We start from the raw sequence: 16,276 nt of genomic DNA on the forward strand, positions 1-16,276 counted from the left end.
AATTTAACATTACATTTTTCAGGCTTCCTCCAGTCTTCCTCCTTTGGCACAGAAATCATTTGTATGTGACCAGACGAAAAGCCATCAGTCCTAACAAAAGCTACAAGGTCATCCACTATTTAATAAAATAATGTTTATATGAGTATATATAGATGTTTACATAAATATAAATGTGCATACAGATATTTATATTATGTGTATGATTTTAAACAGTATCGTTAAGATGTGAATTTGTGCTTGTCTCTTGAAAACAACTTGAACATTTTCTTTTTCAAAATACATTTTAGAGATCTATTTCTGTCTTGCCTCTGGCTCACTACACTGACCTCTTCTGCTAAGCTGCTACCATGTTCCTGATGAGTTGTAGTCCGGGCACCACGGTGAATGTGATACTCTGTCTGAGTCATATCCACTTGTGCGGTGAGCTCCTCTAGGTAGGTCAGAACAAACTGTGGATAAACCTGTAGGAAAGGAAAAAAAAAATAGAAGTATACTAGCCTTGTAAGTAACAGCCAATAATCTATACAACGGGAAGGATGGGAGGATAAATTAAATTCATAGCAAAAAGATCTGACTACTAAAATACACCTTGTTATCTATTTCAGATCAAAATCAAGCCAAATAACTTTAATATCGGGATTTTCAGTTAGTTGTTTAATCCGATGAAGTTTAACTAGATTACTAATCTTCACTCTTAGATAGATGATAATATTAAAATACAAAAGCCATCTAATGTAATAATAATAGTATCTAAGATTTATAGTTATTTTCACATACAATGTGCAATTGTTGTATTGTCTTGGAATAGTCCATTCTGCTCTAGAAGACAAGAAAACAAATGGGATGGGTGAAATTCATTAGCTACATTAACCATAAATAAGTAAGTTAGTAAACTGAGGAGTATCAGACACAAAGTAGAGAACATAAATCTATGAACACAGATAGAAAGGGGGGGGGGCAAAAACAAGCATTTAATAGTCATGATTTGCTAAATAACAAATGAACAACAGATACCTATGACACATGGGTATAAATGAAGCACCTGAGACACACAATAATTGTGAGATCTTTAATTGGCCACCTATTGCCGACTCTGATTTTGGATTTTCAGCCAAATAAAATGCATAGCTGCCCATCAGGCTAAACGCGGAGCGTAGCTATTGTCCAAGTATACTAGCCAACAAGCTCTCTTACGGAGCAAGTATGTGTTGTTTCCTCAGACACCTTTAATATGTTGGGCTCCCTTGTTCAAATTTCCACTCTGGTCCTTGTAACCACATCATCAGCAGGGAAGGCTGATACAACAGAGAGGGGATATATCAACTTTGCAGAGATTCAGGTATTATGACTCCTTAACACACACCTTAAGTGTGTTTACCTAGCCCACCTCTCTTCCTATATATTTTGCATCATATTTGCAATTGATTGAATAAACTGTGATCTGAACATTTTATTTGGCCTGTGCACCTTTCTGTTCCATGAAATCTATGATAGCCTATCTAGGAGCTTACTTGGAGACTACTATTGCATCAGAGCAATTTCCACATAAAAATATATTTACATTTTAATCCTTGCTACAGCCCTTTGAAATGGGTACTATTATTTTGCCCATTTTAAAGATAAAGAAACAGACAATGGGAGGATAAGAAGCTTGCTTACTAGCCCATAAAACTTAGACGCCCTGCCTCAAGTATCATATAAACTTCTTTTTTGAAGTGTAGAACAAAAGTTTCTACCAAAAAAAAAAAAAAGAGAGAGAGAGAAGAGATGTTCAGGGGGTAATCAAAAGGCACTAAAATCCTTATATTGCTCTGGAAAAAGAGCTACTGAATAACCTTAAACTTTTTTTTAGAAACTGTATAACTAAATATACATGTTAAAAGTGTAAGGGGCTCCAGAACCTTAAATGCATATTACTCAGTGAAAGAAGCCAACCTGAAAAGGCTACATATTATATGATTCCAACTACATGACATTCTGTAAAAGGCAAAACTGTAGACATAGAAAAAAAAAAAAAAAGAAAGGCAATTGCCAGGGGTTAGGAGGAAGAAAAAAATGAATAGGCAGAGCACACAGAATTTTTAGGGCAGTGAAACAATTCTGCATGATACTATAATGGTGAAAGAATGTCATTATACATTTATTCAAACCCAAATATATAACACTATGAGTGAATCCTAATGTAAACTATGGATTTGGGGTCATAATGTGTCAATGTAGATTCATCAACTGTAACAAATAACTACTCTATGGGGTATGTCAATAATGGGTGAGGTTTGTACATGTGTAGGGAAATGGGGTATATGAGAACTCTTTTTTCCACTCTATTTTGCTATGAATGTAGAGCTGCTCTAATAAATGAAGTCTATTTTTAAAAATGTAAAGAACTTCACCAAAAGCACACGTGACAAAAAAAAAAGTAGTTAAATTATACTACATCAAATTTTAAAACTTTTGTGCTACAATGTCATCAAAAAATAAAAAGGCAACCGACAAAATGGGAGAAAATATTTGCAAATCATGTCTGTTAAAAAGGATGTGTATACTGAATTTGTAAAGAACTCTTGAAATTCAATAATAAATAAATAATAAATAACCCAATTAAAAAATTAGCAAAGAATCTGGGTAGAAGATAGTTCTCCAAAGAGGGTATACAAATGGCCAACAAACACATGTAAATGACATGGCTCTGTGACAGTTGTAAATCCCTTGTTTTCACGCTTAGCGTCCTCTAACAGGTAAAGATATTTTATCTAAGTTTACTTCGGAGGCATGTTTCCCTCTTATTGGAAGAAGGCATACTTGGAACATGGGAGACTTCCATATTTATCCAATGAGATGGATGAGGCCATGCCCTAAAGATAGAGCCATGATATATCTGAATATTCTGCTAGACATAGCAGCAGCAAAGACCAAAACAAGAGAAAAAAAAAAAAAAAAAAGCCATGGGCTTTGCTTCTTAGAGTAAACAGTCTAACTAAGGTGGCAAACATACACAAGCAACACAGAGTGACAAGTTCTATTTTTCATCCTCCCACCACGTATTTGGAGAGATTTACAAATTGTCCTGGCATTTTCCCTTTGGAATCATTCTAAACTATTTCTACTCCAGGTAATGACTATTCTAACATTTTGATACCAAAGTTCTTCAACATTCTCTACTCTAAGAACCAAATTATCTTGATCTCTAACCAGGCACCTACCAATTCAATACTCAGACCACCAAAATAAACAACTTCCTCCTCCAAAATCTGGAATTCTAATCTTCTCTTCTAGGGAGTCATCAGCCTAATCTTTGGACTTTTTCTTCCTTCCAGTGCATCTGCACATCATTCCAAATTGATATCTAATGTCTTAACCCTCGTTATTTCTCAAGCCCCTCAGCCCTTTGGGCTTCATTGTATTCTTCTCATTTGACTCCACTTTAGCCACAGTTTTATTAAACTGAAGATAGTTTAATAATTTGTATAACAATAATTGGATAAAAATAATGTATTTACTAAAACATCTTTGATCACATCATTCCCACTTTAAAAGCTTTAACTAATACTCCCAGTACACACTGATTAACAGTACTGTATTATTCTAGTTTCAAATTCCAGCTGTGCCATTTTCCAGCTTTGGGTGTTAAGTTCTACTCTCTTGAGGGAGAAGTTTTCTATGAAAACTAAGAATCTTCTTGAAATCTCATGCTGACCAATATTACCCTCAGGATACAGTGATAACTCTCTGGTTGCTAAAAGGGATCTCATTTCCTTGTGATATTTTCCCAACCATAGGTACATTAGAAAGTCCACATATTTGACTGAACCTGGGACTCCATAGGAAGACTCCTATCCTCATGAAAAATGCAGCAAGCAGGTCTGCAGAATCTCTCCTAGAATATTTTAAACTCTAGATGATCTATCTCCTCCTGGTCAGTACATGATCAGGCATATTTTTAAAAAGTGATTCTTTTTTTCTGATTACAAATGCTTTTTACAGAAAACTTAGAAAATACAGAGAAATTTAAAGGACATAATTATTCATCTCCCTACTACCTGTTTTATGTAGAAATTTCCAGTTTTGCTTCTACACACAGACAATACAGTACAAATAAATGTTTTATCTGATTTTTCTCTATCACATTAGCATTTTCCTCTGTCATCATCAATTATTCTACATTACTTATAATATCAGCATATAGTATACATAATAAATATATACCATTTTTGTACAATCTCACTGTTGATTGCTTCACCTGTTTTCAATTTTCACTATTACAAAGCTCTAATAAAAACCCTTAAAGATACATTATAGTACATACTATTAATTAATTCCTTCAGGTAAGTTGCTGTAACTGTAATTTCTGAATCAAAAGGGATATGTATTTTTATAGATTTTGATAAATATTGCTAAACTGACCCTCAGAAATATTATCCTGATCTCCTAGATAGCACCCAATGTTCCCTACCTCCTAGTATTCATACCCTTGTCTGGTCCCTTCTATATTATAGCAGGATTGATATATGTGGCCCAATGTGATGCCAGAAGTGTTGTTACATCACTTCTGAGATTAGGTTATGAGAGACCCTGTAGCTTCCATTTTGTTTTCCTGTTACATGGGAAATCTGCTTCTAAGCATATTTACATTGCTGTTGACAAGAGGCTTCAGTTCCTTGGTATATGGGTATATTTATACATAATAAACAGAATGTTACCCACCCATCAGAAGGGGTGAATACTCACTATTTACATCGGCGTGGATAGAAATAAGTCAATCAGAGAAAGACATTTATGGTATGGTTTCACTCATATGTGAAATGTTAAGGAACAGCTCAGAGGATCATAGGGGAAGGGAGGGAAAACTGAATGGGAAGCGATCAGAGAGGGAGACAAACCATGAGAGACTCTTGACTATAAGAAACAAATTGAAGGTTGCTGGAAGGGAAGTCGGGGAGGGAATGTGGTAATCAGATGATGGGCATTAGGGAGGGCATGTGATGTGATGAGCGCTGGGTGTTAAATACAACTGATGAATCATGGAACTCTACATCTGAAACTCTACATCTGAAACTAATGAAGTGCTATATGTAGGCTAATTGAACTTAAATTAAAAAAAAATAAAAGCACATCTTTGATCCTAATCAAATCTCAGATGGCTGCAGTCCTTGCAGACATCTTGACTGCAACCTCAAAAAAGACGTTGAGTCAGAACTATCCAGCTAATCCACTCCCAGATCCCTGGACCACAGAAACTGAGATAATAAATATCTGTTGTTCTAAGTCACTATGTTTGAAGGTAATTTGTTACACAGCAATAGATAATACAAACAAAATACCAAAAAAAAAAAAAAAACCCACAAATATAAATACAAAAAAAGGAAATGTACATGTTTCTTTTCTCACACTTTCATCAACATTGGATATTCCTAGTTTTATATCTACTGATATTTAACAGGAAGAAAATAATGTCTCATTATTTTACATTTCTTTAATTTCTAGGGAGGCTGAATTTTTTTATTTGGTTTGGCTCTTCTAATTTTTCTTTTGTCATGTATTTCCTTTTCACATCCTTTACCTATATTTCTATTGAAATGTTTATCCTTTTCTACTGCTTTATCAAGTTTATTATATATTAAGTGTACTACCCTATCTCTGACATTTATATTGCAAAGATTTTCCCTGTTTGTCATATTTTTCTATTTGCTCTTCCCTATGCTATTTAAGATTAAGGGGTTTATAAAATTTTATATACTCAAAGTCATTAATGATTAGTCATTTTCCTATGGATTCTATGTTCTATGCAAATATAGACATTAAGACATTAAATATGTCTACATACTTAGTAAGTAAGTAAGTAGACATTAAGATGTCTACTCACCAATAGTCTGAGTTAGATGCTTTGGGGATTTTTCTTCTTTTATTTTTAAATAAAATTAACATATAGTGTATTATCAGTTTCTGAGGTAGAGTTCAGTGATTCATCAGTCTTATAAATACCCAGTGGTCATTGTATCACATTCCCTCATTAAAGTCTATTACCCCATCAACCCACCCCTGACCCCTCCAAGCAAGCCTCAGCTTGTTTCCTATGATTAAGAGTCTCTTATCTCTCCCTCTCTGATTTCATCTTTTGTTTTTCCCTCCCTTCCCCTATGATCTTCTATTTTGTTTCTTTAATCCCACATATGAGTGAGAAGATATAATTGTCTTTCATTGACTTATTTCACTTAGCATAATACCTTCTACTTCCATCCACATTGTTGCAAATGGCAAGACTTCATTTTTTGATGGCTGAGTAGTATTCCTGTGTGTGTGTGTGTGTGTGTGTGTGTGTGTGTACCACATTTTCTTTATCCATTCATCTGTTGATGGACATCTGGGCTCTTTTTGTAGTTTGGTTATTGTAGACATTGCTGATATAAACACTGGGGTGCAGGTGCCCCTTTTGATCACCACAGTTGTACCTTGAAGTGCAATTGCTGGGTTTATAACCCAGCATCAGGGTAGCTCTATTTTCAGCTTTTTGAGGAATCTCCATACTATGTTCCAGAGTGACTGCACCAGCTTGCATTTCTGACAGAAGTGCAAGAGGGTTCCCCTTTCTCTGCATCCTCGCCAACATCTGTCATTCCCTGACTTGTTAATTTTAACCATTCTAACTGGTGTATAATGATATCTCATTGTAGTTTTGATTTGTATTTCACTGATGCCAAGTAATGTCGAGCACTTTTTCATGTGTTGGCCATTTGAATGTCTTCTTTGCAGAAATGTCTGTTCATATCTTCTGCCAATTTGTTCTTTGGGTGTTGAGTTTGGTAAGTGCTTTATAGATTTTGGATACTAGATCTTTATCTGATGAGACATTTACAAATATCTTCTCCCATTCTATCAGTTGTCTTTTGGTTTTGTCGACTGTTACCTTTGCTGTGCATAAAGTTTTTCTTTCCTTCATGAAGTCCCAATAGTTCATTTTTGCCCTTACTTCCCTTGCCTTTGGCAATGTTTCTAGGAAGAATCTGCTGCAGTTGAGGTCGAAGAAGTTGCTGCCTGTGTTCTCCTCAAGTATTTTGATGACTTCCTGTCTCTCATTGAGGTCTTTCATCCATTTTGAGTCTGGTTTTGTGTGTGGTATAAGGAAATTGTCCAGTTTCATTTTTCTGCATGTGGCTGTCCAATTTTCCAATACCATTTGTTGAAGAGACTTTTTTCCCATTGGACATTGTTTCCTGCTTTGTCCAGGATTAGTTGACCATAGAGTTGAGGGTCCATTTCTGGGCTCTCTGTTCTGTTCCACTGATGTATGTGTCTGTTTTTATGTCAGTACCACACTGCCTTGATGACTATAGCTTTGTAATAAAGCTTGAAGTCTGGAATTGCGATGCCACAAGCTTTGGTTTTCTTTTTTGCTATTCAGGGTCTTTTTTGGTTCCGTACAAATTTTAGGATTATTTGTTCCAGCTTCATGAGAAAAGTTGATGGTATTTTGATAGGGATTGCATTGAATGTATAGATTGCTCTAGGCAGCATAGAGATTTTAACAACATTCATTCTTCCAATCCATAAGCATGGAACATTTTTCTATTTCTGTGTCTTCCTTGATTTCTTTTTTTTTTTAAGATTTTATTTATTTGAGAGATTAAGAGAGAGAGCAGGAATGGAAGTGGGGAGGGTAGAGAAAGAGGGAGAAGAAGACTCCCCACTGAGCAGGGAGTCCAATGTAGGGCTCCATCCCAAGACCCTGAAATCATGACCTGAGGTGAAGACAGATGCTTAACTGACTGAGCCACCCAGGTACTTCCCTTCCTCAATTTCTTTCATGAGCTTTCTGTAGCTTTTTGACGTCAGGTCCTTTGCCTCTTTGGTTAGGTTTATGCCTAGGTATCTTGTGATTTTTGGTGAAATTGTAAATGGGATCAACTCCTTATTTTCTCTTTCTTCTGTCTCTTTGTTAGTGTGTAGAAATGCAACTGATTTCTGTGCTGGGTTAGATGCTTTAATCCAGACTTTCTTCTACATATTTTTATGGTTCTGTGTTAAAGTTTAAATCTTATTTTTTAAGGATTTTATTTACTTATTTATTAATTTACGTATTTAAACCATAAAGTTTAAATATTTAATTTAGATGGAACTGGTGGATTGTATAAAGGAAGTAATCTAACCTTATCTTTTTAAAATGAATAGAGAAATAGTTAACCTTAAAATCAAGCCAAATAAAAGAAACAAAACTTATTCAAATAAAAACAACATAACAAAATGCAATACTTAAATATTTAAATAATTTAAATTTGTTCATTATTATTATTATCATTAATAACTACAAAGTACCAATTAGCTAGACTCAATATGCCAGAATCTATTGGTAGGTCAGAATCTGTGTTAAATACCCAAAATGTTAGTACTAATGTCTCCCTTTTGCTGATAAATGATGTGAATCTTGCAATAGGCCAAATGATTTGGATAAAACCACACAACCAATAAGTGGTAGAACCAAGATTAGTTATTAATATCCTAAACTAATTCTGTCTTTTTTTAACAAATGTAATGAGCTCCATTTATGATCCAGCTACAAATAATTATCAAGTTATTCTTCATTTTAGCCTTAACTAGATGAATATAATTTTGGATGTGACTAAATTTAGATCTAATAAAAATTTCGAAACCTCTAAAAGAATAAAATTCCTCATCAATAGTTTTTCTCTGTGAATTACAATAAAAAAATGAACAGCAATTTTGTTTGGGAATGGAATATTAAAATTTTTAGAATCAAAATCCTTTTAAAAATTATTGTGTTTGAAACACAAAAGTATGAATTATTTGCTAGCTACTGTTGGGAATGTACTATTGGGAATAATTAGGAAATTATAAATTGCAAGAAAGGGAGGTAAAAATTATAGAGTAAAAGTGGATGTTTAGGACCTGAATTTGGGGAGAAAAAGAAGAAAATACACTTAAACCTTGGTTCTGCTCTTCTGTGTTTGTTGGTGGGAAGGGTAATACTTATATAGGACAGACTTGTGTTCTTGGATACCAGGAATCAGCTCTGTTTAGGTCTATTTCAGAATGAAGTCCACATGAACAGGTACAGGCCAAAGAGCTGGAAGAATATTTTAATGCAGTCTCAAAATTCTACTTCTAATGGGGTGCCTGGGTGACTCAGTCATTTAAGCATTTGACTCTTGATTCTGGCTCAGGTCATGACCTCAGGGTCATGAAATTGAGCTCCATGTCAGGCTCCGTACTGAGTGTAGGGCCTGCTTAAAATTCTCTCCTCTCTCTACCATTCTCCCTGCTCATGCACTCTCTCTGTCCCTCTTTCTCTCTAAAAAGAAAAATGGTACTTTTTATTTTTACCAAGATGTATAAGCAGTCTTGGTCTTTCTGTGACTTCCTCTCCACTAACCTAGAGCTTTTGGCCCAGGAATGTGGTAGAGTCAGAAACAGGACAAGAGGAAAGCTGCGGTGAACCTCAGAATGAAGCTAGATAACGGTTGTTTTAAAAATGTTTTGACATTTGATGCCTCTGTCAAATTCCCAGCCTAGAACCAGTGCTAAAACTATACAGTCCTGCCTAAGTTAGTGAGTAGACTGGAATTTTAGCCAGTGTACCAACAAAAAGCTACTCAAAGAAATGGTATTGTGTTAATTTTTAAATTTAAATTGTATTAAAGTTTCTAAATTTCTAAAACAGAGCAGGTCATGTCATTCCAGGACACTAGAGAAATAAAACTATTATTTTTAGCATTCAGGGTTCAATAAGGAGATATAAACACATAGTAATTTGAATAGGAAAAGTTTAATATAAATAATTAGTAGCAAAGGATTAGAGTGTTGGGAAATTGGCAAGTAAGAGTTAACAAGGACACTGAAGAATATGTGAATAGTAGGTACGGAGCAGCCAGTACTGCTAGGCCTGAGACAGAATGCTCAAAGAAGAGGCCTGACCCAAGGCTGAGATCCAAACCACATCAACAAGGGCACAGCCATGGCTCACTGGATGTTGAAGAAGTCCCTGAGGCAGTTCAACTCACAGGATTTACTATAAACCTGCCTTTGGAGCACCAGGAGAAGCTGTCCATGGGGAGGGGCCAAGCTGGTGACATTCCACTATAAAGCCACTCACAAGGAACACGCTCAAGGAAACCATTCGTATGAAGGTGCCCTACACCAATACTCCACTCTGAAGCTCCCTGAGATGGGTGCCTGGTGAAAAATCGTACATCTGGAGCTGAGAGGGACTACCTCGATAACTTCCATGTTCTGTGTTATGGGTTGAATTATGTCCCCCCCCCCAGAGTACATTGCTGGGTTGTATACACATGTTCAACTTCAGTAGTTATTGCCAGTTTTCCAAAGTGCCAATCTCCTCATTTTAATGACTGAGAAAACTTACGTAGGTATCACTTTGATATTTATCGCAGCATTACTCACAATAGCCAAGATATGGAAATGACCTAAGTGCCAGCTGATGAATGGATAAAGATGATGTGATATATACAATGGAATATTCATCAGCCATAACAGAGAAGGAAATCCTGCCATTTGCTATGACATGGATGGACCTTGAGAGCATTATGCTAAGTGAGATTAGTCAGACAAAAGACAAACACTGCATGATATCACTTATATATGGAATCTAAAAGAGCTGAACTCATAGAAACAGAGAAAGGAATGTAGGTAATCAGGGGCTGATGAGGGAATTGAGATATTGTTGACTGGTGTAAATTGGCAACTATTAGACCAATGAGTCCTGGAGACCTACAGTATAGCATTGTGATTATAGTCAACAATGTATTACATACTCAAAAGTTTTTAAGAGAGCAAATCTTAATCTCCACAAAAAAAAGACATAATTATATAATGTGGTAGAGGTGTTAGTGACTACTATGATTTCATATTGCAATAGATAAAAATAACAAAGCAATATGCTGTATGTCTTCAATTTATACAATGTTATATATCAGTTATACCTCAATAAAAAGTAATTTAATTCAATTTAATGTAAAATTAATAGAAAGAAAGAAAAAACCGATGCCCTGAAATGCTAGACTGTATCATAGCAATTAATTGGAAAGAATTATTTTTGGTCTTGGAAAACTTGCATTTTAAAGTCAAACAAAACCCCACAGGAAAGTATTGAGTTAAATTAAGTTAAATTTTAAACTTCTGGGCACAGAGATATATTTGTGCAGCAAAAGCATTTCTTGCTCTCAACAATAAGAATACTTGTAAGAATCTAGGAACAGAAAAATATACGACTAAAAGCTATGACTTACCTTAGAATAAATGCAGCTGTCAGTTCCAAACACCCACTTTTGAGAATTATCTCCTTTATGTCTGTAATGAAAATGTAATTTAGAGACTGACAACTTTTTACCACACTGAAACATTTTCTAGGTTTCAAATGAAAGGATCATTTTCCATATCCTGGCAGGAGGAGAACTGCCCAGACTCTCCCAAGGATTCTACCATTCTATCATCATTGCTGCATCAGCAACTGAAGCCTTCCTTCCCTGAGACAACTGATTTCCTTGGTACCCAAAGTGGTGGTGGTGGTGGTGGTGGTGGTGGTAGTGGTGGTATGTGTATTACACATGACAATAGTGATTAGGAGTTTTAGAGATTAAAGAGAATCAATAAAAATAATATAGAAATTTCTGTCCCCAAAGAAGATCCTCTCTCTATGAGGCAAAAAGAGGCTTAATTAAGGATAAGGATTAAGAGGATAGGATGGAAAAGGATACCATGGAAAATTAGGAACCTTGGGCACCTGTTTCTGAGATGACTAGAAAATTTTATTACGGAATATCAGATTTTCTAAACCAAATATGAGTTAAAAAAAAAAAAAAGAAGAAGAAAGAAAGAAAGAAAGAAAGAAAGAAAGAAAGAAAGAAAAACTAGAATGTGATTAACTTAATCATGCCTAAATTAACTAATCTTGTGCTCACTAGTATTTAGAAACCTTACATAGATAGGACAAATGTATTAAATTAAGCGTAATAGGATGTTAAACATGATTTTTCCGACTGCCTCTGAATTTTGACAGAAACTTCAATGGTTGGTAATAAGAAATGTCAGGTAATGCTCTAGTCTAAAGTGAGGCACTTTCTGATCTGGGTAGAACATGTCAAGGCAGCAGTCCAAAACTGGCTGAGTGTGCATTAGCCTTTTACCCACATCCAGTTTATATTAGAAAATGTGAAGAATTCTTGGGCATGGTGAAATAGACACTTGATAATACTGTAGGTTTCCAAGCCCCTATCCTCAGAACTTTGATTCTGAAGGTCTGGACACCCTCCTCCCTTCTACATTAACAGGTATTGCAAGTGATTCTCATTGTTAAGAACCGTAGGGAATTTGGATGCATGTGGTCTACGGATCAGACTTTTAAAAACACTGAACTACAGTGATGAGAGCAATGGGGGAAGGAAAGACTACATACTTACTATGAAAGGAGAATTGATTTGGTGATTGAATAAATGGAATGCAGGTTAGAAACAGAAGGCAAGGATAAATTCCAGATGTCAAATTTGAGGAAAAAAGAAGGGAACGTGACACTATGAAAAGAAAGTGAATTTAGAATGTAGAAGAGGAAGCAGGGATATGAGAAAACATGAATACTTAGGTAAAGTTTTTTTTTTATGAAACATCTTTCAAAGTCTAAATGATCCTTAAGCTAAGAATCTTATTATCAGGCTTTAGACAAATATAATTGTTGCTCTATTTCAGCACTAGGTAGGATGGAGGAAGTATGAGGGGCAATAGTCCTTTTGGAGACCTTTTTATGTTGCAATTAATAAAGGAAAAGAAGAGTTTTAAAAATTTTTTTGACTAAGGGTCCTGAGCTAAAATGTACGATTTTGATAATGGAATTCATTATCCAAAACAAAAACAAATAGATTGAGAATTTGAAGGGAACTGAGATGAATGAAGTGCAATAAAGAGAGATGAAGTGAGCTGGTCAAAAATCAAAGAGCTAGGTAGTATCAAATAGATACTAGAACCCAGAGCACCTGCATTTCTGCATGTCTTCTCAATTAGATTGGAAAAGTATAGCACAAATTACTTCATGTTACTCGAAGATTGAAAATGGAATCAACAGTTTAGGCTCACTGGTTAGAATCTGATACATAATCTTAGTGACAACACACTTTAGTGTGAATATAGAATTTTTTATACAGTTGTGTTCATATAATCACTAAATATTCTCATACTATACAAATTCTCCTGAGGTACCAAAAAAGCTCATGTTTCAACCATTGGGTTGTCAATCCCAAGCTTGTAACTACATTCCTTTTAAAAATAATAATAGAATCACTGCTGTAATGCTTTGATGGAAGTGTGCTGGGTTTTGATAAAACTTAGATCATTTTAATGCAGAACAGCTATAACTCAGTACAACATTATTGCATATAGGCAATTCCTCCTGTTGCATAAATTATTGTGAGCATATTTCTTCAAGATAAATAAAGTGGAAAATGATAATTTTTTAAAGTGTAAGGCATCTGCAATGGGTAATTAATATACTAATGCTAACTGTCAAAAGCTATAAAATCCAGAATTTTGTCTTTTAATTGAATTATCGTGTTGACTAGAGGATGAATGTGATTATAAAAACATAAACTACATCTATTTCAGTTTTGATTTTCTGAATTTGTCGCATCTTTTCCCCAAATAGTATTACAACAGGAAAGATGTTTACCAGATTGTCAACGGTATGAGGGCAGAAACCACATGTGTCCTAAGAGTTGATTACAGCGCCTATGATAGGAGATTAAAGATATCTTTGAATAAATAGATATGTGAATAAAATGTCAAAATGTTATCACCCTAGCCTAAGGCCGTTATGAAAAATGTTTTGAATTTAACACACGGCGGTTTAGGAGACATTCTTAGTGGGTAGCTAAAGAACATAAATTATACCTCGGTTAAGAAAATAAGAAATAATTCTGAAAGAAATGTAAATTTCCTAGCATTTCTCAAATTTTGTCATAGCTCAAATTCTGTTCAAGAATTGCCTTTTTGGAAATTTTGCAAACAGCGTGCAGGAAATTTTGCAAACAGCATGCAGTTTCAAACCATATATAAGCCTTGTGAGCTTGCTAGTAATTTCTTTATCAGGAGTCTTTCTAAGCATTTATCTATAAATGTTACCTTTAAATTTTATTACCAAAGTTATAAAAAACAAGATTCTCATGTGGCATCTACACTAAGCAGGGGAGAAGATATCATTCTAAAATATAATGACTTCTTTAAAAAATAAAATTGCACAAATATAAGTATATCTGTTTATTTTTAAAGATATTTTATACGTAGAAAAATTAAACTTAGATCCAATATGCAATGATGTTTATAAGGGACTGAATTAGAAAATAGCATATAATTTCCTCTTTTTGGTAAATAAGCAGCAAGCTAAAAGATTTTTCATAGAGAAAAACAAAATTTAAAAATAGCAATAACAATATCAATAATGAAAGAAAGAGGAAAATGAAGAAGCAGTATTCCATCCAAGAATCAAAGTTATAAATAGCATAACATGTACTGGACTAAGTTCTGGATCTGGATCTGACATTAGCTAGATCAGATATATGACCTTTCTAGAACATTAAGTCTCTAGTGGACTTGGAATTTCTTATAAAGATATTGATATTATAATCACTATCGTAACTACCACCATCACCACTGCTACTACTTCTACTTGTAAAGAGGGGTTTAGAACAGATGCTCTTAAGAGTCCTTCCCTCTCTGAAAGCATAGGACTTCCAAGACCAGTTACATACTCTCTTTTTACAAGTAAGGAGAGAACTAACTGCCCTGGGAAGCTTGCTCATTGAGTATGCATATGCATTTTACTATTTCTATTGGGAATCTACAAAATATGTGTACACGCACATACACACACACACACACATGCACATACACACATTTTTTTAAATATGCCATTTATCAGACAGTAGAGACAATAAGGCAGCCCATAATGACAGTTCAGTTAAGGGAAATATCATTATATCATTATATTTATTATATTCATTATTTCCCAATTGACTATAAGGAGGACCATCATCATCATGCTTCACAATTACAAATCTGTTTTCCCAGACAGCTTCAGATACATCTGGCATCTTTCAATGCTACACAGACCAAAAGTAGGATCCATAAAAAAACAGAGGAAAGGGATCTCCCCTCCATGATTCTTAACACAGTAGGAATAGAGATAAGAAATTTGATCCATCAATCCAACTGTGAAGTTACATATAGACAATTTTCTGCTTGATATTGACATTTCTAATAGTGTTATCTGTGTGTTTGAATATTACTTAAACGTCCAATGCATGCCAAATGGTCTTTTCTGAAATGGGGCAGTCTGTCATTCTGCTTTATTCTCTTAGCCTCCTAAACTTCAGACCTGACCAAAGAGATGATTTTCAGTCTCTCTAATTACCTAGTGATGTGCTGTCTATTTTCCCATCTATCTTTTTTGTCTCTGCACCTAGCACTACACAGCTACACTTGGTGGTTGTAGTTAATGGTGTCCTTAGAGCAATGTTTAACCTACTCTAAACTAATGTTGGCAAGTTATCATTCTATTTCCAGCAAGATCTAAGTGGGGAAAAGAAAAAGGAGATGCAAAACACCATAACTGAAAAATTAACATTGAAATAAGACAGTAAATAAATAAATAAATATTTGTTGGGTGATTTCTACTTTGAAGGAAAAAAAAAAGAAAGGCAGTAAAGATTATCAGAGAGGGAAGAGAAATGAATGAAGCGGGCTAAAGCTAGAATGAGGGCTACTATTGGGAACAGCAGAAAATAGAGCAAACCAGAGGATATATTCCCTCTAAACTGTTCCTGCCTCACTGGTAAAATGAGATGATGAGAGTTCAGTACTGCCCATTCTTCTGATTTTTTGCAAGGAAAGACAGAATTATGTAACTTTTGTGTAAAATCTCCCTATTTCTATAGGCTCACGACCAATTCAAAATATTATAAGAATGTGCAGGCTAAACAAAATCCATGGGCCCAGTTTTGTAGTCTCCATAATCTAACCTCCATGTGTGGATGAATGGGGGTGCTGTCCTAATTAGATTGTGAATTTAACACTAAAAGCCAAATCCTACATATCCACATTCTTTACAACTGAAGCAAAATCAAGATTTAATTGGTGGTCTTATTAAAAGACTTTGATGCAACTGGTTTATCTATGAGATGTCCAAAATATCTTTTAGAAAGAAGCATTTTTTATTTTAAGGTTTATGACTTTTTAATTTTCTATGATTTTCAGATCACTTGGT

The 16,276-nt window shown here is 34.7% G+C and overlaps 1 protein-coding gene across 5 annotated transcripts in view; it reads right to left on the minus strand.

Moving 5' to 3' along the window:
* The window catches only part of DCDC1 (doublecortin domain containing 1), a 439,498-nt gene that overhangs the window by 173,232 nt on the left and 249,990 nt on the right, over positions 1–16,276 (minus strand). For all 5 annotated transcript variants that reach the window (XM_059138743.1, XM_059138722.1, XM_059138732.1 and 2 more), the window contains 2 exons: positions 11,259–11,319; positions 327–461 (listed from right to left, as the gene is read on the minus strand). In XM_059138743.1, the coding sequence (XP_058994726.1) occupies positions 327–461; positions 11,259–11,319 (196 nt within the window). The remainder of the gene's footprint in view (positions 1–326; positions 462–11,258; positions 11,320–16,276) is intronic.

Source organism: Mustela lutreola, chromosome 1 (genome assembly GCF_030435805.1).
Source record: "Mustela lutreola isolate mMusLut2 chromosome 1, mMusLut2.pri, whole genome shotgun sequence".
Taxonomy (NCBI): Eukaryota; Metazoa; Chordata; class Mammalia; order Carnivora; family Mustelidae; genus Mustela; species Mustela lutreola.